Source organism: Pyrgilauda ruficollis, unplaced genomic scaffold (genome assembly GCF_017590135.1).
Source record: "Pyrgilauda ruficollis isolate IOZ18807 unplaced genomic scaffold, ASM1759013v1 scaffold118, whole genome shotgun sequence".
Lineage (NCBI taxonomy): Eukaryota > Metazoa > Chordata > Aves > Passeriformes > Passeridae > Pyrgilauda > Pyrgilauda ruficollis.
Genome location: NW_024510099.1, coordinates 1,455,560 through 1,478,688, shown reverse-complemented (window position 1 = coordinate 1,478,688; position 23,129 = coordinate 1,455,560). Strand labels below are relative to the sequence as shown.

The 23,129-nt window shown below is 40.8% G+C and overlaps 1 protein-coding gene across 1 annotated transcript; it reads right to left on the bottom strand.

Moving 5' to 3' along the window:
• Positions 1-4,535: 4,535 nt before the first annotated feature.
• Positions 4,536-20,303, bottom strand: BBOX1 (gamma-butyrobetaine hydroxylase 1). The gene is made up of 7 exons (XM_041485182.1): positions 19,975-20,303; positions 18,214-18,328; positions 12,084-12,282; positions 8,616-8,721; positions 7,522-7,718; positions 6,666-6,832; positions 4,536-5,510 (listed from the first exon to the last, which is right to left on the bottom strand). The coding sequence occupies exons 1-7, from the start codon at positions 20,194-20,196 to the stop codon at positions 5,350-5,352; spliced, it is 1,167 nt and encodes a 388-aa protein (XP_041341116.1). The 5' UTR covers positions 20,197-20,303; the 3' UTR covers positions 4,536-5,349.
• Positions 20,304-23,129: the final 2,826 nt, after the last annotated feature.

The window sequence follows — 23,129 nt, the reverse complement described above, 5'->3', positions numbered from 1 at the left end:
TTCTCCAGCAGCTCCACGCAAAAAGGAGCTGAGGCAAACTCTCCCCCCTAAAACAGCCCCCAGCAGGAGCCACCCCCCTCACCATCCTCACAGCTCACACCTGGGGCTGCTGGGAGCCCTCACCATCCTCACAGCTCACACCTGGGGCTGCTCGGAGCCCTCATCATCCTCACAGCTCACACCTGGGGCTGCTCGGAGCCCTCACCATCCTCACAGCTCACACCTGGGGTTGTTGCCACGCACCAACAGTATCCCTCCCTCTCCAGAACACAGCCCACCTCCCAGAGACACAAACCAAACAATCCCCTGTGGGTGTTGGCTTTTCTTAGTCCGTCTGGTTACACGATTAAAGCACGTACATGCATTGATGGTCATTGAGGGAAAGCTTTCCAGTGGAGAAAACAGTCTTTGGTAGCACACTTTGATACACATTCAGAAAAAGCAGAATCAGCACCAACTCCTAAGACCCCTGCTGAGGAACCCAGCCCTCCTTGGGATACCCAGTGCAGCAGTCCTCAGAAAAGGAGGGGAGAAAGTCAAGCTCAGAATGGAAAAAGAGAACATAAGTACACCAGCCCTTAAAAAAAGCCTTCACACAGCAATAGTGAGAACCAGTCACATTTCTTCCTTCCTTGCTTTCTGTGATAACATAAATATGAAAAAAAAACACATGAAACACAAGGCAGAGCTAGGATTTTACAGGTCTTCATTTGGCAGTCTGGATGACAAATGGGTGAAGAAGTAAAATGAGAAAAAAAACATGACTCTTTGCCTTGTTTGGTTGCAACAATGCTAAAAGCTAAGGGCTTGTCCTCCAGCATCCACTGCCCAAGGAGAGTGATGTCCTCTCACAGATACATCCATTGTTGAGACAGCAACAGAGAGTACTGCAGGATGCCTTAAATGTAATGTATGTATATTCCCTACAGTGGTGATAACTGGGTTCAGTGAAGTTTAAAGCAAGTTTTTGTGAGTACTTATTTGTATATCTAGCCAGCTTCAGGGTTGTGCTGGGACCCTGATGCCAAAGGTTATGTTGACCCAGAAAGGAACTGGGACAGATCGAGGCTCCTCTACATCCAGCTCTCTGATGTATCCAAATTAATAGGGCTGCTGCAGCCATGTTGAGTTTTGAAGACAGGATTTTTCATTCCTGATTTAATATCTATGCTTAATACTGTGATGTTTTATGGTGCTTCTCCTGCCATTACTGAGCAGTGTTGTGATCCTTGTACAAGTCCTTGGGTCTGTATGCAAGGGCAACGTGAGGGATCTTGAATGGTGAGAGGAAGGTACTTGCTATTTCAGACCTTTCTTAATTTTTTTTTTTTTTAATTCCTAATAGTCCTAAATATGCCCTGGAAAGGAATCCATGAACTCATGCCCCTTCTATATTCAGCAACCTTATTTGAGAGAGCACTTTTCCCCTTACAGGAGGAGGAGCAAGGTGTGTGCTTATGAGCAAGGATGGCTGTGCACGGCAGCAGAAAATGTGAGCTCATCTCTCCTTTCTTAAACAAGAGCCTAAAAATACTGCTGAAATCACTCACTGGAAACATAGAATACAGCTCCTTGGCCACATAAAAGCTGACTGGAGCATTGCCTCTGTCCAAAACACTTCCAGATTTATATGCCAAATGAAATGGACTAAATGAAAATTCTTGGAAGGAAAAAGGAGGTTTTCAAGGATTAATGTTTCTTCACCTTACTCTGAATAAATAAATAAATGGGTAAATAGAACACAAATGCACTTACTGAGATGAAGCATTTGATCTGATGGGGAGAGGTGGTTGCAGAGCCATACTCCTGTTTGCTGTCTAATCTCCAGGATGTCTTGGCTGCAGATCAAACCCCTTAGGCAGCCCATAACCCCAACAGAGGTAAAAAAGGTCAGAGAGCACTGTGGCAACCCTTATTAACCCTTAGTCTGAGCTATCATGACTTTTTCAAGTTAAGTCCATGACTTGAGAGCCCCTTTCTAACCTATGTGAGCCACAGCTAGTCCACACCAGGTCAGCAGCACGGTCATCAGCTTGGGGCTTTGGTGTGCCCAGAGTGATGTGAGGCGAGTGGAGCTCTGCACATCCTAAGGGCATTGAGAGCAGAGCAACATCCACTTCTAATGAGAGGCAGCAAGTGCCAGCATGGGTTTCTTCTCCCCACTGGGGAGGCAGCAACAGGTGTGGATGCCAGGGAGATATGTTCCTCTGGGAAGGAGGAGAGGTCAGGGTCCCGGGTTTTCCCCTGGGGCACTGGAGTAGATGGTGAGAGTCCTTTCCACTTAAACTGGGTGTTAATAAGGTCCCAGTTCACTGGCTGCTCTTATGAGCAGAGGCTCACTTGCGGTAAAGAAGAGTCAGTGCCAGGCTGGAGTCCCTGGTGGAGGGTAATTTTCCCCGTGGCAGCAGCAACTCGACTGATCCCCTCTTGTCCCGAAAGTGAGAAAGAGAGAGCCAGGAGCTGATCCCAGCCCCTCAGCCCCCCGCCAAACACCTCAGGGCATCCCTGCCCTTCCCAGGAGAAAAGCCTCTGGCTAGGAGGCTGCGGCCAGCTGCACCCCTTGCCCCCACCTTGGACACTTTTTTCTCTCTCTCTTAAGTACTGGTCGCTACTACCTCTTAGGCAACAGACGAGAGAGAATTTCCTGAGAGAAAAGGAAACAAAAAGGGGGAAAAAGAATTCCTAACTTTCAACAAAGCTAGAGGAAGAGGTAGAGCCCCAGGTAGTTATGCGATCCCTATCCCTGGATGAACAGTGAGAGATGCAAAAAGATTTCAGCTGCCAGTCACAAGGTGACTGTAAAACATTTGGTTTACTTGGCAATCTTGTAGAGAAGCCAAGAAAGCGAACGGATAGGATGTTCCTCCTACCTGCCCTGTTCTTGCGTGCTTGCATGTCAAAGTGAAAGACACGTTGCCAGGAAGCAGCATGGAAAACCCAGTGGAGAGCACAGCGCTGAAGACAGCAAAGGACAGGAGGCAGCTGTGGGCTGGTGTGACCAGGAGCGGGGGAATTGTGTCCTGCTGCTTTCCAGCCGTGCTGTGGATGTCAACCAGCTCCTCCCTCATGAGCAGCGCTTCCAGGCATCCTACCTACCCCAGTGCTCGCTGCAGCTGCTTCTCACCCGCTGCCCTGCAAGGGCATTGTATGGCCTCTAGCACATTCTCATACCAACACTCCTGTTTGAATAAAAACAGGGCAAAGGAGGGGTATAATCTGAAAATTTCTGTGTCTTCACCATGTCTGTTGTTCTGTGATTTCCACTGCTTTGAATGCATCCAAAACTAACTTTAAAGAGATGCATAGCTTGATTATTGCCAGCATGAATAGATATTGGTTTAAATGGCTGCTTGGAAAAGAAAAATAATAGAGAAATCATCTTCTGTAATCCACATCCAATGTTTAGACCTGCCTTACACTCTTGCCAGCATGAATAGATATTGGTTTAAATGGCTGCTTGGAAAAGAAGAATAATGGAGAAATCAACTCATGCAATCCACACCAATGTTTAGACCTGCCTTACACTTTGCTTGAGCTAATGGCTAAAGACTTGTATAATGGTACAGCAACAAAGAAAATCTTCTGCCTTCTTTAAAGCTATTGGCCCCTTAGTAATTAAAAATAATTAAAAATACATTAAACTTTCGACTTTTGTTTAAGTTTGTTTACTTTAAAAGGGGATTTTTGTGTTTTCTGCATCTTTACCATCTTTTTTGTCCTACTGGACTGGCATATCAGCATGGGGGATGTTTTGCTGTAAGTTTGAAATGTGTGTCTAAAATATGTTAGACTTTACCACCAGTGATTTCATATTTCCAACACGAAAATTTTAACTATGGACTTGCCCTGACAGCTGGCTTTATGAGGGTGTAGATTAAAGTAAAACCTCATTTACCTTAAGGAGAATTCGAGACAAGATCACTAAGTCTATTCTCTGATTTGTGACAGAGAAAAATACAGTACAGAATAAATACATGTTTTTCATCCAAAACTAGGCATGTGCTGGAAAGCTGCATTTGATTTGTTTTGAATTTACAAGTGCAACCTTATCACAGCCAAGACAGCCCAAATGTGAAACAGGACTGCATCTCCTTTTATGCCTCTGGGTAACATGATTCTAAGTATATACACTAAAACTATTTTAGATGTATCTGGACATATTTATATAGATAAAAATTAAAATATATTTAAACTTGTACACCTAGGCAGCTAGTCCAGTTTTCTTCCCACAACAGGCATTTGGAGATTTCTCTGGACTCTGGTTTACCAGCCAAAATTAGTTGGTCCATGCAGCAGGTGGCTCAACAGCAGCAGAGTGGAGCCTGTGCTGAAGTGATCCACAGAGATGTGAGTGTACTGATCCGCCCAAGATGCTACTTACTTTCAGTAAACTTTAAACAATAGCTGGAAATCTGCTGTATAAAAGAAGATTTTACAAAGTATAGATGAAAACAGTGCTTTGGGATTGGATCCAATATCCATTGCTACAAAACGCAATAGGAGGAGAAGAAAGCTAGGACAACAGAGAAAAAACATTTTCAAATAGTAAAATGGGTATGTATTTTTTTTTCTGTTTCTTCCACAGCCCAGTTAGCTGATGTATCATTAACAGCACAAAGCTAACACAGCATTAGAATGTCTGGATTTCAACGGCTGAGTGAAATCATGTCTTTACAGCCCAAAAGCTTCTTCAGTGTTGTCTTGCAAACACTTATTGCCAGCTGATTCTTTTCTTGCTGCTATAAGATGGCAGGTAGATATGTAGAGGCGAAGGAAGGCACTGTGATCCGCAGTCAGGCCAGCGAAGTGATCACCTTTCAAGCCACTTTGCACACTGCTTTTATAAAAGCACATAAGCTTACAGACATAGCAATATATTTCCTAGATTCAAAGACCAAGGCACAGATAAACCTTAAATTGTTATGAACAAAATGTTTCTTAGCTTATAGAAATCAAAAGTATATTTATGACAGACTCATAGAATGGTTTGGGTTGAAAGGGACTTTAAAGACCATCTCATTCCACCCTCTCTGCAATAAGGATACCTTTCACTATTCCCAGGGTGCTGCAACCCCACCCAGCCTGGCCTTGAACACTTCCAGGGACTGGGCAGCCACAGTTTCTGCAAGCAACACGCTGCAGTACCTCAGCACCCTCACAGTAAAGAATGTCCTCCTAATATCTCACCAAAACCTACCCTCTGTCAGCTCAAAACCTTCACCCTGGTCCCAAGACAAGCCCTTGTCAAAAGTGATGTCAGTTTCTGGAAAGAAGACTCATTTTTTTAATATTGCTGTTGTGATTGAGGTTAGATAATCAACGTTTTGCTCATTCTAGTTAGAAGAAAGCTCAATCCCTATTCAGGACTCTTTTCCTAAGGAGCTGGAGCCTTGACATGACTACATCCCAGTCTGCATAGGCGCCTTCCAGGTGACGTGTCACTTCTGAACAGGATGGGTAGCTTTGGCGACCATGAAGCACACGCCAGTTATCAAATGTCAGTATGTCTCCTGTAAAGAGATTGCACAAATGTTAGAGCTGATTCCTTCAAAAAAATACAGAGGTAGATTCATATCAACAGCTAGCGAGCAATAATTTTAAGTAGCCCAGCTGGAGAAACACAGCAACAACACAGTAATTTTAACTTTCTCAACCAGAGAGGCCAGTCCTCTTTTGACATCCCTTTCACTTCTTGTATAATGAAGAGTTAAAAAGCAGGGTGGTAGAGGAGTCCGTATTGAGAAAATCAAGCCTTGAGGAGAATGCAAATCCATAGAGGTGAAATAAATAAAATGTGTGAAAATCACTAGGGTACATTTTATTTGACCAGTCTAGTACTATTTGTACTATACACATACATACTATCCCTGTTAAAAGATAAAAGAATTATCTTTTACCCATTTATTAAATGTTAAAAGAATTTCATGAGAACAAAGTAAAAACACTGAAAGTTAGGAAATCACATAATTAATGCTAGAATACCAATTTAATTTTTCTCCCTTGTGTGTCACCATTATGGTAAATCTTGAATGAAATAAACTCACAATCTTTCTTATCTCCTCATTCCCTCTACCACCATTTGCGTTAATCAACAAATTGAATGCCACTAATGTAATGTAAGGCACTTTGTTTTTCCAGTAATGTGATTGTACACATTATTTTATTGTGTGTTTCCAATGGAGAGAGATTAATTTCCTCACAGACATTTTAGACACAAGTACCACAGTATATGAGGCAGTCAGATGCAAAGATGAATTTACTTTTGTAGTATCTCTTGAGAGATTCATATATTTATTTTACTGCTGAGGAATGAAAGAACAGAGATTAAGGCCACACATGCTATCACACATAGCATTGCCAATCTATGGTGCTATTGATACATCCATTTCCAATACGCTTTGTAGCATAAAATACTGTTTTGTATTTAGTTTAGAGATACATTCGACTAATCTACAGGTAGACTATTCCCCCCAGCCACTTTTTTCTTCTTTATAGTGTAACAAAGGCAAAAGATATCTATGAGATGAATGTAAGAAAGCAGTAAGAAACAAAATAGATAGAAAGACTTGGAGTTCCTCTCAGTACTAGTGCTAGCAGTGTTCAAGTATTTTGACTGTCAGGAAAAACCTGTGAAAAACTGTTGTGAGGAGAAGCAACTTACTTACCTGGTTTCATCTTGAAAGTAAACTTGTGTTCTGTGCTGTTCAATAAATCATTAAATTCCTTTAGAGCTGCATAAAATGGCCTCACTTTTTCAACTGGTATATCAAACACTGTGTCTCTTGTTGCATTATTAAAATTGATGCGAATTGCTTGGCCTCTGGAATCCGTGCTATAAAACAAAGAAAAGGGGAGAAAAAAGGAAGGAAAAAAGAAAAAGGAATGTATTCTGCTGTTACTGAAACAGTTCAAGATGATTAAACAATAACTGAATTCTCCTGCTGGAATATCAGTATGTTTCTACAGTAAAATTCAGATTGATATTGGATTGGATTTTGCTAATTAAGACTAACTAGGAAAAGGGATAACCAGGAAAAAGTGTAGACATTTAATTTGCTCAAAGATCTATATTACACACTCTTTAATTGTAACCTTTTTTAAATAAATAGTATTTTTTTAATCATAAAAGAATATGAAAATTTGCATTTCATCTTCTGATAGTATATAATTTGTAATTTAAATATTTCAAATTATGACCTCTCCTTGGCATGATATATACATGCACATTGGCTGGCATTTGGCTGTTTGCTAACCTGTGCCTAGGAGTTACTCTAATTACCACCACTTCTTGTTTGTGTGTGGCAAAACCAAGTGAGCAGCACAATGCACAGAACAAGTCACACATTGGCCAAAAAAACCAGACTAAAGATCCCAATCAACCAACCCCTCCCAAACCTAGGACTACAGACCAAGTTACACCAGTGTTTTCCCACAAGGTGGCAGGAGCAGACCTTCTCCTACCAACACATCACCCACCAGATGACAGGGATTTTCTTTTCAGGTGTTGTTGAAAATACTCACTCTATAATCCTTTGTTTACAGTGCACAGCAAAATCGCAGTAATCCACCCCAACATCAGTGTAGTCTACAGCAGTAGAGGACAGGATCTGATATGCCTCAGGATTTTGTTTCTTCAGCTTGTTGGACACATGAAATCCATCTACAACTTCACTTTCACCTCCTGCATCTGTTTGCTTTATACAGTGAAGGAATTGAACCTGGAATGAATTAACAGCTCTTTAAAAAAATAGTTGGCTTGCATATTTAACAGTTTATTAGTATCAGTTCTCTCACATCTGTGGTTCTTTTATCCTGGTTGTTTATTTTTTTTTTTTCCCAGTGACAGACTGAGCTCTCATTTATTGCAGCTTCACAACACTCTGCCACCAGTATCACAAAGGCAGAAAATTAAAATAGCACGTTCATAAATCCATCCCATTGGGATATCTTCTAATGCTTGCAACCTGTTAGTCAGTGGCAAAGAGGTCTGGCTTCTTTCCTTTGAGTCCCTCTTTCTCTTCCTACTACTTTCCAGTTGTCTGGAACGATGTGAATTATGTGGATTACACTTTTATATGACAGGAACTGGGTGAAAACATCTTTTCTGTGGTTGTCCAGTTTTACAGAATGGCCCTGATTTTTTGTCTGTTATGAAAGGGCAAACAAGTATTTATCTTGCACCAATTCACAGAAAACAGAATGTACCATCTTAACCATATTTCTTTCTCTGTTCCCCTCCTGAGCTGAAGAGATGAGTCCTAAAATGTCACAACCTGACTACAGCATTTAGACACCTAACTTTTGTGAAATAATGACAACAGTATTCAAAGCATATAAAGGACCCAAAAGCTCTCTCATATGGTAATATTTTCAACACTTTGTGAATTGAATTTTAAAATTATGGGATATATGGGAGACATGCTGAATTTACATCATACTGTACAAATTGCACACCGTGTGTACATAATTCAGCATATGCAGATTAATATATTTATATTTTTACATTGCTCTTTTAAGACAGAATTCATAGCCACTGATCACCAACCATATTTCACACCACAGGAACATTTTCCTTTCCTTTTTTGTGGAGTAAAAAGTCAGTAAATTCAACTTACCCCAGGTGGGTGCTGCAGAACAGGGTAATCAGTGTGAAAACAGAGTCTCTCAGTTGTATAAGCTACATTGTTAGCATCTGCTTTGTCTTGCACTTGCCAAGTTGGTCTTTATAATGAAAGGGAAAAGAGAAAACATGTTAGAACATCCAGCCCGCGTGCCAGACAGTACACACTGAAACTGTGAAATCACAGTACAACAGTCACTTCACCTTTGGACATGAAAATATTGTAACATTATAACGAAATAAGGATTTAGCACTGTCCCTCCACCCCAACAGAGGCTTATTTCAGCAGTCCTAGATAAAACTTCCAGGGACATCTGGCACCAGGGCAGTACCTAGAAGAAGGATGGCTTTCTAGTGGTGGCAAAGGCCAGCTGGAGACACTAACCAAGAGGCTTCTGGCAGTAAAAATCATCCTAGATGCTTCAGAAATAAGTGAGTAGAAGCTGTCTCGTTTCTTTTTATCAACCTTTAACTTGCCCTCTGCCACATGGATAACATCATCAATGAAATGCAGAACTTGTAAAGGCCATGTAACTTTCCCCACAAGTTATTTTTAAGGCTTCATAATCTTAGAAAATATACAGTATCCTTTACCAGGAGATCTTTCCTGTAAGTTGAAAATTTGCTTCTGGAGAAAAATGTCTTGATAAAAGACTTTGAAACTTCTTCCCTTTCTATGACACCCTTGTTGAGAACTAGCTCTGTTTATTTTATTACATAGTTTCTCTCTTGGAATTTGGCACAATTCAGTAAAAAAGATTTCTGACAACTGCAGTGAAAAAAGTAAGTCACAGCTATATGACTGAGACATGAACACCTCATGTTGCTGCACAGACAAAATGTGTTTTGAGTGACACCACGCAGGAGAATTTGAGACCCAGAACCACAGGTTTTATTTACACAAAGTTCACATGATTGAAGACAATCCTCAGCAGATGCATGTTATAGATCCAGATGTTCATCTGGAAAAGTGTAATTTACCATACAGAGATGGTATAATTGCACGCACATAAGGGACCAAAAAGAAATTATGAAACTCATTTTCCCTTGTGGAATACTATAGACAAAATATGTTCCAGATGGTGTGCGCCTAGTTTTACTTCTTAATAACAGTTTAAAAAGAAAATAGGCTAAAGAACATGCAGATAAAATTATTTATATATAGTATATAAATGCTTTTGGTTTAGGAATGGTATTTAGTATAGAAATTATGCAAAATGCTAAAATTAGATTTCTGCAGTTTCCAGAGGGAAAACCCTCTTGAGTGTTTGCAAATGTGTTTAACTGCCTAGAAGAAATAGTTTTTATTATTTGGTACAGCACATATTCATCAGTACATTACTTAACAGCACATATTCATCCATCACATGACCTCAGTACTCAAGTATGATCATTTCAACCACACTTCCACAGTTTGACAGCCAAAAAATAGCCCCTTTTTATAATTCCTGTAATTAGTGCTGAAGGCAGCTAGATTTGCTCCATCTTTAATAGGCTATGGTGTCACTTGATGGATCTAAAACAATTTAACACATTTTAGCTGTCTTATTTATACAAAATATATAAAATTGCTGGAGTGATAACACTGTATAGAATCATCAGAAGCTTTTGTAAAAGCAGTCATTGCTTTTGTACTGTCAGGATTTGCAAGGGAAGCTGCTCCCCAGGAGCTTTCCTTCCACACAGGGAGCTTTGGTCAAAGCCCAAGTTACTGACTTGAAGTCAAAGAGGCTAATGGGGATCTCAGCACTGAATATGGAAAAAGCAACCTTACTTTGTCTAAGTCTCAACTGAGCTGAAGCATCAGCTTGGCCATGTTGGGTGCACAGGTAGTAAGGTTATGTCAGAGGACTCTGGGACCTTAAGGAGAGCAAAGTGGGTTGGAATGGTTTGTGGTTTAATAGTTAGGGTCAGATTTCAAAGCCCATTGTTCAGGCTGTTTGATAGAGTAGGAAGATTGGCGCCAAACAGGTGTAGCAATTTTTTTGCATTAGATAGCAATATGGGTTCAGTCTCCATCAGTAGAAAAACCAAGATGTTACCTCCTTAGTCCTGACAAAGTGCAGCACTAGGAACTGAAGCCACATTTGAATCATTTGGTCTTATATTTCATCAAAAGTCTATGTCTTATGCATATGAGACTTGGGACACATGTCCCTCTCCTGCTGCTGAAGACCTCCAGGTGATACTGATGGACTGGCTGTTTGCATGGCAGTGCTGGAGCCACCAAGGAGGGCCTTGACACCACACCAAGCACTGAACAAAGCTTCAGAACAGAGGAACACAAGGTCTAGGGCGTGAGAAGTTGGAGAAACGAATTGTGGTACGACTGGAGACTTCATTAATCCAGTTGGGTTTCCACAATTGAAAGAAAAAGGTTAATTTAAAAACATGGAAACCCTTGATGTTGTTATATGGCTGATAGAATGTTTCCACTTTTTACAGTAATGACATTTTAGGGAGGTCACACCAAGCAGACATCTAGACAAGAAGAAAGGCTTTTTTTCTTTCATGCATTAGAATTATATTCATTGCTGCTACATTTCAGTTTAAAACTCAGGGTTCTGTTGAGGTAATGTTTAATTTGGCAAGTTTGCCAATTCCAAGTTTATCCTTTTATTTATCATATTTTGTAGGCCATGTATTTGGCTCCCAGTGAAACACCAGGGAAATAATAACCCAGAGTTATTATTTTATTACAGTTGTAAAAGCCAACCCAGAATTGGATGCCAATAAGAACTGAACTTCTGTTTCAGAGATGAAAATTACGAGAAGTATTAGATACAAACATTTCTTCTTAGTTAGATGGAGGTCACTGATTCAGCTCAGCAAAATGAGAGTTGCCATCACAGTTTGTCTGCTCATTTAGTAAGTGCTTGCAGAGCTAGAGCTTCAGTTTGCCAGTTCTTGGCATCAAAAGGATAATTTACAAGTGCCTGCTTGTGCTCCCTCCAGCGGCACTCCGCTTGTTGGGATAGTCTGTAGAAAGCAGGAAAATGGGTACTCAGCCCATCTTCTTGGTGATGTGGGCCACAATACCATCATCTAAGTCTTGCCTACATCCATGACTCAAAATCAAACTAAGAAAAAGTTTCAGAACAGATAACTTCCTCTGTTCAGAACAGGACTGGATTAGGGATTTCTGGTTTTGTTTCATGGCATAGATAAGTAATTCTATCTCACTGTTCCCCTATATTCAACAACATTTGTTTTCAGGCACTTTTCCTTCTCTCAGCAGTTTTAGTGTTATTTCTGCTCTTCTTTTAATACCCTACCTGTAACAGCAAAGCAATTATCTTTTACAGTATATGAACTGGATGCCAAATTTTCTAATATACAGAGAAAAAAACATACACCTTTTTTTAACATATAAATCCACAAAAGAGAGATAACAAGCTTAGATGAAGAACATTAGAGGTGATTACAACACTGGCAAAACAAAAATTTTATAAAACAAACTCACCCATAAAATGTGAGACGCAGGAACCCAATCCTGTTGCCCAGTCTAACCAGTTCTCCCTGCCTTGTAGCAGCTCCCGTCAGCAGAACAATTCCTACTTTCTTTAGGGTGCACAACCACTTGTATGCACTTTCATCATTGCTCATGATTTCTTCAAAAGGTATTTTGGGAAGCTGAAGGTCTGAGCCCCAGTACTGACGTTCTGAAAGGGAAGAAATAGAGAAACAAGTTGTTTGCTGTTTTAGCATCAAAACTCAGGACACGGTCAAAGCAGGAAGTTAGTGGTATTTCTATGGATTTGTGAATATTCCTCAATCCTGCAAACCATCTCAAATGGGGTCCCTGAGTTTGCACCAATGACAAGCAAACTAATGATGAAATTCAGCAAGACACTGCAGTATCAGAATTTTAGGTCAGAAATTGAATGAAAGGACATTTTGAAAGGAATATTTTTTGCTAACAGTGCATCAGAAATGTGAGTATTCATTTTTCTGTCTGTACTGATGAGCCACAAGAGTGAAAATTTGAAAATATGACTGCTTTGAAAGTTTCTTGTCAAGGGGGAAAAACCAAGGAGCACCCAGAGACATCCCTCATTGGTCAACCCAAGGGCTTACTTGACTTCAGACGCATCACTTGGGACCATGATGGTGCTATCTGGGTTCAACCAACTAGCCTGCTTGAGATCAAATTCATAAATTTGGACAATGCTGGGGTCAACCACTTAGCCTATGGGGGTCACTTGAGGTCAGACTCATTGGTTGGGACTGCGCTGGGATTTCCTGAGTTGAGCCAATTAGCCTGTGGGAGTTACTTGAGGTCAAACTCGGGGCTTGAGACCGTGCTGGTCCATGCAGAGCTCTGTGAAAAAGCTTCTCAAAACGCAAGCCAGTCGTTTCAGCTTCCCTTGCCTGTATCCATGAAACACTTTTCATGCCCACTCATTTTCTGCCTCTCTGCTCTGCTGAGACCCCACTTGGAGTACTGCATCCAGCTCTGGAGTCTCCAACACATGAAGGGCATGTGGAGTGCAGCAGGGCATGGTCCCTGCCCTTAAACCTGAAGTTTAGAACAGTGTACTATAAAGCATGAAAAAATTTTATCTAGAATAATTGTTTTGTTTAAATCACAACTACCTTACTTGGTATTTTAACTAATATTCAGATAACTTGCCCAATCATCAATCACAGAGATCACACACTAGAAATGAGACCACATTAACATTTGTAAAATTATGCAGGTGGCATCACTTATAGAACACATGTATCTCTATTTATTCTATCTCTTCGATGGACAGGACCAATAAAAACTACAAATTCCAAGGAGCTTTCAGAATTGAGAACTCTGGTAATTTTACCTTGTGACTGAAGGACACACTATAGTTCAAACAAATGTGGATTTATTTTTTACCTCTTTCTAGATATAGGTAGGAAGCACAAGATACAATGTGCTCATAATTAAACCCCTGAACTCAGACACTACAGAGTTAGGGTAAGGGTTCTTCTTTCATCTGGCTAAGGGTAGTAGTTAGAGATGAAGGGTCCAGGAATCAGAACACATGCCCAGATATGAGCTATCCACAAAGAGCATCTTTTATGGTCTACCTGTGTTTCAGAAAAGCAGCATTATGATTCAATAAGCTGTTGAATTTTGTAACACCTTCACAAAATAAAAAAGCACAAATCTTGAGGAGACATATAATCTCACATCATTAAATTCCTTTTTGATACCACTCCATGGTCAGTTACTCACTTCTCCATTGTGTTTAACTTAATATACATCTTTTCATGCATTTAAAAGACAGTGAAAAAATAAAATATTAATGTTTTCCCTTTATCAAAAGTTAAGAAATTAAAATAGACTTAAGTATGTTGTATAAGTGTTCTAAGAAGATCTTTTGAAAGACAGAGCAGGTGAATAACCATGTGAAAACTATCAGAACATTTTTAAGTTTCATCTTTCCCATCCTAGTTTTCTTACTGACTTGCTAATAAATATTTTCCTGATTTTCCAGAAACAACAAGTAGAATTTCAAGGAATATATCAACAGATTTTTCTTCACTTTGGAAAATAAATACCTGCACCTGGAATTGAACTGCAGCTCCAGGAGTCCCAGGCTTCCAAGGGCACACGGACTGTAGTGTCCTCTTGTTCAAGTATCCAATGCCTATTGCTCTTGCTGGAAGTTTGACCTGATTTGGGATGACCCTTCTGCAGCAGGGTCTGCCTGTGTTGTCGGGTTTTCAGGTGGGTTTGGCTTTTGTTACAGACCTGTTCTTTGTCACAGCACTGCAGAGCAGCACATGCTCAGCATGCCAGGCTGGGACTGCCTTGGACTTTGGCAGGACAGACCTGCCGGCCCCTGCAGCTGGCCTGTGGAACCAGCACCCTCCATCCTCCACCCAAGCAGACCCGCAGCACTGGCCGCTGTCATCTGGCCCCACATCCAAACAGCTATGCAGCCAAAGGGAGGCAAAAGCTAAATTCAAAACGTTTCTCATATCACTTAACTTGAAGAGAAATAATTTTTCTGGGTATTTAGCCTTTGCCAGACTCTGAAATGTATTTGGGAATAATACTATAACATTGCCTGCTGACTGAAGAGGTATTTAACCTCTACCGTACTGCTACAATGTGGAAATTGCAAAGTGTCAAGGAAACTGAACTCTACACTGATACTCCCAAAACAGCTAATAAAGCTGAAGAGCTTTTTTTTCTTTAATGTTTCGCCACTTTGCATTTTAAAAACACCAACAAACAAACAAACATAGTCCCCAAACAACAACAAAACAAAAAAGATAGAGAGTAAACATGGTTCAATCCCGCCTTGCAAGGCTATAAACTCTTTCACTTTTCTCATATAAATTCCCTTACAGTGACAAGTGTAGCCAGCATCCTCAATGGTTTAGGTTTATCTCTCTTTGTAAAGGTGCAAGCTGGTACACAAATGCATATAAATCCTACCTCAAATTTCAGAGAAGAAAGAACCCAAGTTTCCAGCCCTTCAGTGACATGCTGATGCAGTCAAGAGCTTGGCCCTTGAGCTACTGCAGGAGCAGCCTTTCCCCCTTCACATGTGCCAGTGCACTCTATAATGACACCATGGTAAATACACTAAAAGCTAAATACACTAGAAGCTGAAACCTTACATATAGCTCCAAGTGGTAATACCAATGTGACCACAACATTTAATACTAAATATCCCAAAGTAAATTATTAATTTTAGCAGACAATTTCCCGCTAGAGTAAATTACTTCATCTAAAATTATTTTGCCTACAGCAAGTATTTTAATGTTTGTTGAAAGCCAAGTGTATTTTTGCTGTATTGTGAGTTATGTATATGGCAGCCTAACTCTTCATTAAGTCCTTATTATTTATTACTGAAGTATAAATTCAAATTACCAAACTTTAAGTAAAAAAAACTACTTTTAATTTCATCCCCCTAAAATTATCATCTCTCAGAACCTAGTAGAGAAACTGAAAACAGCATTGATGCTGTTAACGTCCTGATTCAAACTTTTACAGTGCAGGATATAAACATCCCGTATCATATTACCACATTTTAAAGAATTATCATCATTTGAAACCTTTAAACTGTTGTTTAAACCCTAACCTAACCTAAGGTTAAAAATATTAGGTACCACTACAGATTAGCTCTGCAGAATCTTCTCTTTCACCCAACAGGAAAATATGATTGTGATGTTATCTAAATTCCACCCCTTGAACCCCACCAGCCCCATCCTGTTGTTGGAATGCCAGCATGTTGGAAAATGAGCCCCAGCTAACACAATGGAGTTAGATACTGGATACTGGCTTACTCAGTGTCTCTCACAAGCACCCTCTACTACCCCCAGCATCTGAATTACAGACATGGTAAATCATTCCTGTGACATCTGCTGCGTAGAACTCAAGTAAACAGAAAGAAAAAAGAGTATCTTTGAGACATCACAGCTGTAGAAGTAGAATATGGCTCTTTGGCTGTTCTTTGGGGAGCATCTTGTAAGCTGGGCTGAAATGAGCCTTGATATACACAAATAGCAGATTTTGATTTTGCATATTGCATGGATAGGATCTGGGAATGTTTTAAAAGAGAAATCTTGACATACTGCCATAGAGCTATTTATAGTCACTTCATCATGCACTGAAAATCTGACTTAGTCTTCTTTTTGGGCTTGACACAATGTCTGACATCTACGTTTTTTGAATCAGAAACTACGATGGAAAAAACCAATTTTTTAAAAAGCAGCACTAAAAGCAAATAACCACTTGCAAAAGAAAAAAAAAAAAAAACAAAACCAGCCACAGCTGTGAATGTCAGCAGTGAAGGTTAACCTTTAACTACAGCAGTCTGGCAAGCTTGCATTTCTCTTTGTTGAATCAGCATGCAGGCTGGCATTTCGTACCACTGTTTGTAACATTATACTGCTGGGGCATGGTTAGCTGCCGAAGGGCATGTAATTTGCACTGTGCTTCTCCACTCACCACAAGGAAGTGTGTTCTAAACTTACCAAAATATACAACAAAAACAGATCTCAAACAGCCAGCAAGCAAACTCACAGCCTTTTTTTGCAACTGAAACTTGGGAAAAAATGCAAGAAGGTGTCAACCATAATGAGCCAGGGCTTGTCTGAGAGCATGAGGAAGAGATGAATGACACCACTAAAAAAAAGCCGGTTAATTGGTGTAACGTTTATACACTTAATTTCTTTAGACTGACCACGTGAAACAGAATTTAAAAAAGCATTGCCCAAAGAATGAAACAGATCTTTCGTGTATATTTTTACCTGGATGGCTCCAATGGAGAAGAGCAGTGGCACAGCAGAGAACTGGCTTCCAAAACATGCACTGTATTTAGATGCCAAGAGTAACCACTGTGCAAATGCATGCATGTGAAGGCAAATCACAGCCAGTTAAGACCTCATAATAGGTGAAAAGCATAGCATTACATCTGAAATACTGAAATCTCAGTAATTAATACCTTTGCCAATGAACACAACCTGAGATCTAGATTATTTTGTCAGGGTATTAATTAAAGCGATTTACATTGACCCCTTTGAAGACTACAAAATATCCTGCTAGCTTTCATAGGATATTAATTTTCACAAATAAAAGTTCTTGCCATCTGAAAAATTAAGTCTAGTTTCCCTGAATGAGGTTTGTATATTCACTCTGAAAGCATGCCAAACTCTTCAAAATAGTAAACACAACCGTTTATTTTTGCCAAAACTAAAGTAGATAGAAACTTTTATATTACCAGGGGGAAATAGTTCCATTCTGAACTATGAAGAGTCTTTTACAGCATCCACTGCAATGAATGGAGATATTTCTTATCTTTTAAACCAGTAATGTCCTATTTTAATAGATACTTTCTTAACACTGAACACAGATGCACAGCTTTCTGCAGCAGCAGATCTCACAGGAACACTGTCAAGAGCAATCACAGACATCTTGCAAGCTTTCACACTTTCATGCTCAGTCTGAAATGCTGTCAAAGTATTGATGATATGCATCATGCCAAACCTCGTGGGTTTATAATTATTCACTTTAAAGGGTAAGTGATTTGTACAGGGTAAATGTTACAAAGACAGTTGTACAAAATACTTTGTGATCAAAAGACAGTCTACCGCTAAAATACACACGGGAAGCAAAGCAAACACAACTTGAACTTCAGCACTACACACTGCCATGCTACACAGTTACTTTTTAACGAGAAGGCCATGAAAAAGGGGGGAAAATATTTCAGTTGTAACTCCCTTGCAATTCCAAATAATCTTTATTTTTATAAAAATTTAAATAGTATAAACATCACTCACACACTTGCGTAGTCACAGACCACTGGTCATCCATGGCTTATTTATGAGAGCTACTAACACTTTCTGGAAAGAGAAAGCTTTTAGGAAAGCGAGTGCAGCCCAATTAGGTGTACTTCTGTCAGGTAGAGAAGGTAGAAGAGGGAAAAGATAACCACGGGTCCCTGTCACTCATGCACAGCCTGGCACCGGGCACCAAGGGCTGCTGCCACGGCTTCAGCTGGGTGAGCCCGGTCCCCACACAGGCACTGTGTCCCAGGACTGTCAGTGTCAAACCCCTTGCATTTGGTCACAAGCATGGCAGACATGGCTTTAATTCCTACCTGGTAAAAATAAATCTGCTCGCATTACAGCTCTGGCTTCTTCAGAGAAGCATCGTTTCTTCAACCACTCAGCTTCATATTCACTTGTGTGCTCATCAGGCCACGTAATAGAGATCTTTCAACACAAAGGAAAAGGTGAGTTTAGGAAAAAACATATTTGAAAATATCATCTAGAACAACAAAGCCCCTTAGAAACAGCAGAAATTGTAATACTTAGATCAATAATATCAGAGTTAAACTTTCCCTGAAGCATGATAGCAAACAAGTAATGAAAATCCAGCTGAAAAATCATTCAAATTCCGACATTTTTTATAAATGCTTCATTTTCATTTCAACCCATGACCTAATTTGCTGGTTTGTGTGGACTGTTTCCACTGTGGGAGCTGCACTTAACAGAAAGAAGGGAATTGTAAAAACTGGCACGTATCACTGGGGAATACACTTCACCCCAGCTCAGAAGAGCAAAAATTTCTTGCAAAACACTGACAGGTCAGGAGAAAAGAAAAAGAACAAGACAGACAAGGATCTTGTGCTAGGGGAGAAATCCATCTCCTACTTCTGAAGTCTTCCCTCTATCAAATAAATTTTTAAAAAGTGTTGGTTTTTCAATTCCTAAAAAAAACATGGATAGAAAACATATGGCTTTGCTTGTCATGAACTGAAAGAGCTCAGTCCAGCACAGACCCTCAGCTGAATTTTTAAGGTGGATGAATATGTATCAATTCCCAATTCACATGGCTCTGCTCATTCACATGATGATAAAACACTACCAGTACCATTTTAGCATTAGTGCTGTGCTTTTATCAGTTTCTGAGTATAAGTGGAAGCAGACAATTCCTAACTTGCCTGATCAAATAATGAATTTATGTTGCATTCATTTTGTCTACAATCAACTTGGGAGCCCAGAATTCCTCACCAGAGACCCTCATCCTGTGGCTGAGGTACTCACACCTGAGTCAGCCTCTGCAAACTGCCCCTGCAGCAAGGCTGCCCCATCTGACCCAGGGCTGACTGCTGCATATTCAATATGTTTAAAACATCTTTAAGAGTAAAACAAAGGAAACTAGTTTGCCAAAGAAGCCATGTACTGCTTTTAATAAAACATAAAAAACCTAAATAATATACCAGGATTTTATATATCAGGAAAGACTGAAAATCATATGTAGGGCAGCTCCTGTCCTCTCTTGCTTAATAAGCTTCCATTTTTCAGGAAGAAATGTTAATGTAAATAAGTAGACAGGAATACAGACATTACTCCAATCCTGATTATAGGATTCAGATTTGGTTTGAGTGTTCATTCAAGATAAAGGTTATTTTGCATCAAAAGTTTGCTAATAAAGCTGATATTTTTGTTATGGATTAAAGTAATCATCATCATCTTGCCATTTGTTTTTCAGATTTTCAAGCCATTTAGTTAAAGAAAAAAGAGAGGAAAAAGTGTAAGATTAAATGTGCAAGAAATGTCTGTATTTTCAACAACTAGTGATGAAGAAGCATATGGCAGAATTTTAAAAAGCATTATTCTATGATAAAAGCTGAAGCTTGGGTTTATGCAGCCTCTGCATAACATACATACAGTGGATGTTATGAAGGTGGATATATCTGAATTCCCCAAATTGCGATTCTTCCTGAAAGCTTTGCAAATACCTGGTAAGGTTTGCAAACAAGCAAACCGTGATTAGAGCGTAACTCGGAATTGTCTCGAAGTTAGATTAATAAGCATTGTTAGACAAGCTCCACGAGAAGGTTTGCTTCAAATACCTTTTCGCCGCCTGCCAGAGCAACCTCCTTCACCACGATGTCCACATCCAGGTGCTCGAGGAGCAGCCTGCGCGCCCCGGCGGAGGGCAGGAAGCAGCGGGGGCACTGGCAGCTGTCCCGCAGCCACACGCAGGGGTAGCTGCTCTCGCTGCCGTCCTCCCACTGCACGCAGACGAGGCGGCCCCCGCCCGCAGCCCGCACCCTCCGCACGGCCGCGCTCATGCCCGGCGCTCCCAGCCCCGCGCCCGGCTTCGCTGCCCGGCTCCGAGCCCCGGCTCCGCTGCCCGGCTCCGCTGCCCGGCTCCGCGCCCCGGCTCCGCTGCCCGGCTCCGCGCCCGGCTCCGCTGCCCCCGCCGCCCTCCGCAGTGAAAACGTCACATGGAGACGTCAGGGGGAACTCCTGAAAGCGTTTGCCATTTGTTCTTTATATTTTTCAAGCCGTTTGCTTAAAGAATAAGGAGAGGGAAAAGTTTAAGCGCAGTTAAATGTGCAAGAAATTACTGTTTTCAGCAGCTAGAAGAAGCGTATGGCAGAGCTTTAAAAAGCATTATTATATTATATATTGAGTTCTATAGCAAAAACTGTTGTGGTGCACCAGTTTTAGTTGTTCTCTTGCACTGGGTGATTGGGAATTTGCACAGAATAGTTTTATATTGCACTGTATAGCTTATGTTATATCACGTGGTTTGTTATCCCTTTCCCCCGTCTCATGGTCTTTCCCTCACCTGTCCCGGTACCCCCGGTGGTCTCTCCCCTGGGTTACCCCTCCCCTCGCCACTCCTCACTGATATCCATTGGCTGCGGACCTCTCCCTCTGTCCCCATCCCGGGGGGTATAAAAGCTCCCTGCCACCAGGGAACACCCTCTTTTCTCCCATGGTTTGTCCGCCTGATGTGTGTCTTGGAATAAAGGACAACGTTTCCCACGTGGAGGAGAGCGCTTCCCAATCTTTTACCTTCGTCTATGAATTATCATGTGGGCAAGGCTCCATAGTTAGCCGGAGTGGACCCCAACAGCCCAGGGAACATGATTCTTCAGGGAACTCCATCACGGGCTCCTAAAACGCCACCAAGAGCAGCTTATTACTGAAGAAGTAAGTACAGCAATGTTGTACTTACAACAGTGTTCCAATAATTCTCCCTTCCCTTCCAACTACCTAGACTTCAGGAATAGTCATTACATGTCACTTACAGAGGGTATACTCAGACACATCTATTCAAAAATCCCTTCAATCTGATCCATCATCCTGGCTGTCTTTCGTTGCTACGCGCTCTGACCAGAGATGGTGCAACAGCCCTGAACCCTCCTCTCCCCGTGGTTGGGGTAAGGGTGTGTGCAAACAGCAGATGAGTCTGGGGGCCACAGCCTCCCCCACCCCAAACACAGCCAGAGCACATTCTCAGGACTGGGTCTGGCTTTCTTGTGGATGCCTTCTTCTTCCCAGGCCTTGTTTACTTCTCCCTGGCCCTGAGGTAACTGGACAGTAGTGTCACTGTTATCTTATCTCATGCTCCCTTAGGCAGCTTAACTCCCCAGTCCAAAGTTCCAATCAGGAAGCATATTCAGGAAGGGGTGGGCTTTGGTGGTCACAGTTTCATTATGCAGTTTTGCCATAAAGGGCAAGAAGTCCTTCATAACTATGTTTGAGCACTTAGCCATAACATTTCAGTCTCTCAGAGAAAGACACATCAAAAACAATTCCACAAACCAAAAGCCAGAGCTATCACTAACCATGTTCAAAACATAAAGCATGAAAGTACATACACCATAACCCCTGCTGTGGATACTATGGAATGGAAAACGCAAAATCCACCTCCCTGCAAGGAAAAGCTTTGTAAACGTGGCTTCAGCAATAGCAACCGAGTTCTGTGAGAGCTCCTCTCTCCTTTCACAGCCAAACCACTTTCTATAGATACACTCTTTTATTTAAAGCCAGCTGCATACTGTACTGCAGAACGATGGTCTATCCAGATCCTAGAATTAGGAAAGCTCTGGTCCAACGTTTTTTCTTATTCAGAAAAATTCAGGGGATGCTCCCTGAATCAATAAGTCATTACATACGTATTTTAATGACTTTATCAACATCAAATAGTGCATATTTAAGAATCTTCTCTTTTTGTTCTTAGGCTCAGAGGGCAACATATTGATGCTACCAGGACAAAAGTCTCGCCAGCTGTCTTTGTGCACAAAAAAAATGTCCTGGGCTTCAGTATCTTAACTCACAAAGGCTTACTGGAGTTATCAGATGGTTTTTCAATATTTTTCCTTTGCTGCAGTTTAGAACTAGGCTGCACAGGACCCTTGGGTCTCCATTTGTTCTATTTAATTTGATTGAGTATAGCAAAGCAGAATACTGTGGCTTTTTTCGTTCTTGTGTTTATGGATAGCAGTCCCATTGGAACCCAGTAATTGCTAATCCTCACCTGCAATGCAGTACAGCTAGTTTTGTGCATACAGACTTAAACACTTTTATCCAAAACTGTATTTATATCTAGATTGAATAGATTGTCTTTTCTACAAATATACATATGTCATATATATATATATATACACACATATATATGTGTGTGTGTGTATTTCTACCATACCACAATTTCTTTTGAACTGTAAAAGTATTTATATTGCAAGACTGGCTGCAGTGTCCTTCTGAGATTTTTTGGATTAAGTTTTATTATGTATGGCTGAAAAGTTGTGTTATGCTTTAGGGTTAAAAAATGAAAAATTCAACATGCCATAAACTTTTGCTACCTCGTTTCTGGATAGTTCTCTGTTCAAGTTTAGCAGTTTACCTGATGGTAATGAGTCACATTGCTTGACCCCTGAACAATGCTGAACTGCCCAGCACAAGGCATGGTACTCACATCCACAGAAATTGAGGCCCCTGAGCAACAGAAATGGTCGGATCAAATTATTCCACTTATCTTTCAATATGTAAGGAATTTTAGAACAAAGCACTCTTCCCAGAACCAACCACCCAGTTCCTTTGGGGACAGGGATGCTTGTCTCTGTGTACTAAATCTAGTAGGCACTCCTGTAGCTGTCTGCTCAAGAAAAGACCATGAGAACTAGAACTTACTTTAGATGTTTAAGGCCATCAGGAAGCTCCTCCAGCTTACTAAATAGGGAAAGCAGGAAAAATCCACAGGTCTGGATAT

What these genes read in the sequence shown, in the direction of transcription:
- BBOX1 (XM_041485182.1), bottom strand. Translation starts at nt 20,196, where the DNA reads ATGAGCGCGGCCGTGCGGAGGGTGCGGGCTGCGGGCGGGGGCCGCCTC. An exon ending in CTCTGGCAGGCGGCGAAAAG is followed by an intron (nt 18,329 to 19,974) that starts GTATTTGAAGCA and finishes TTGTGTTGAAAG; the next exon opens with ATCTCTATTACGTGGCCTGA. An exon ending in CTGCGTCTCACATTTTATGG is followed by an intron (nt 8,722 to 12,083) that starts GTGAGTTTGTTT and finishes TTCATTATAAAG; the next exon opens with ACCAACTTGGCAAGTGCAAG.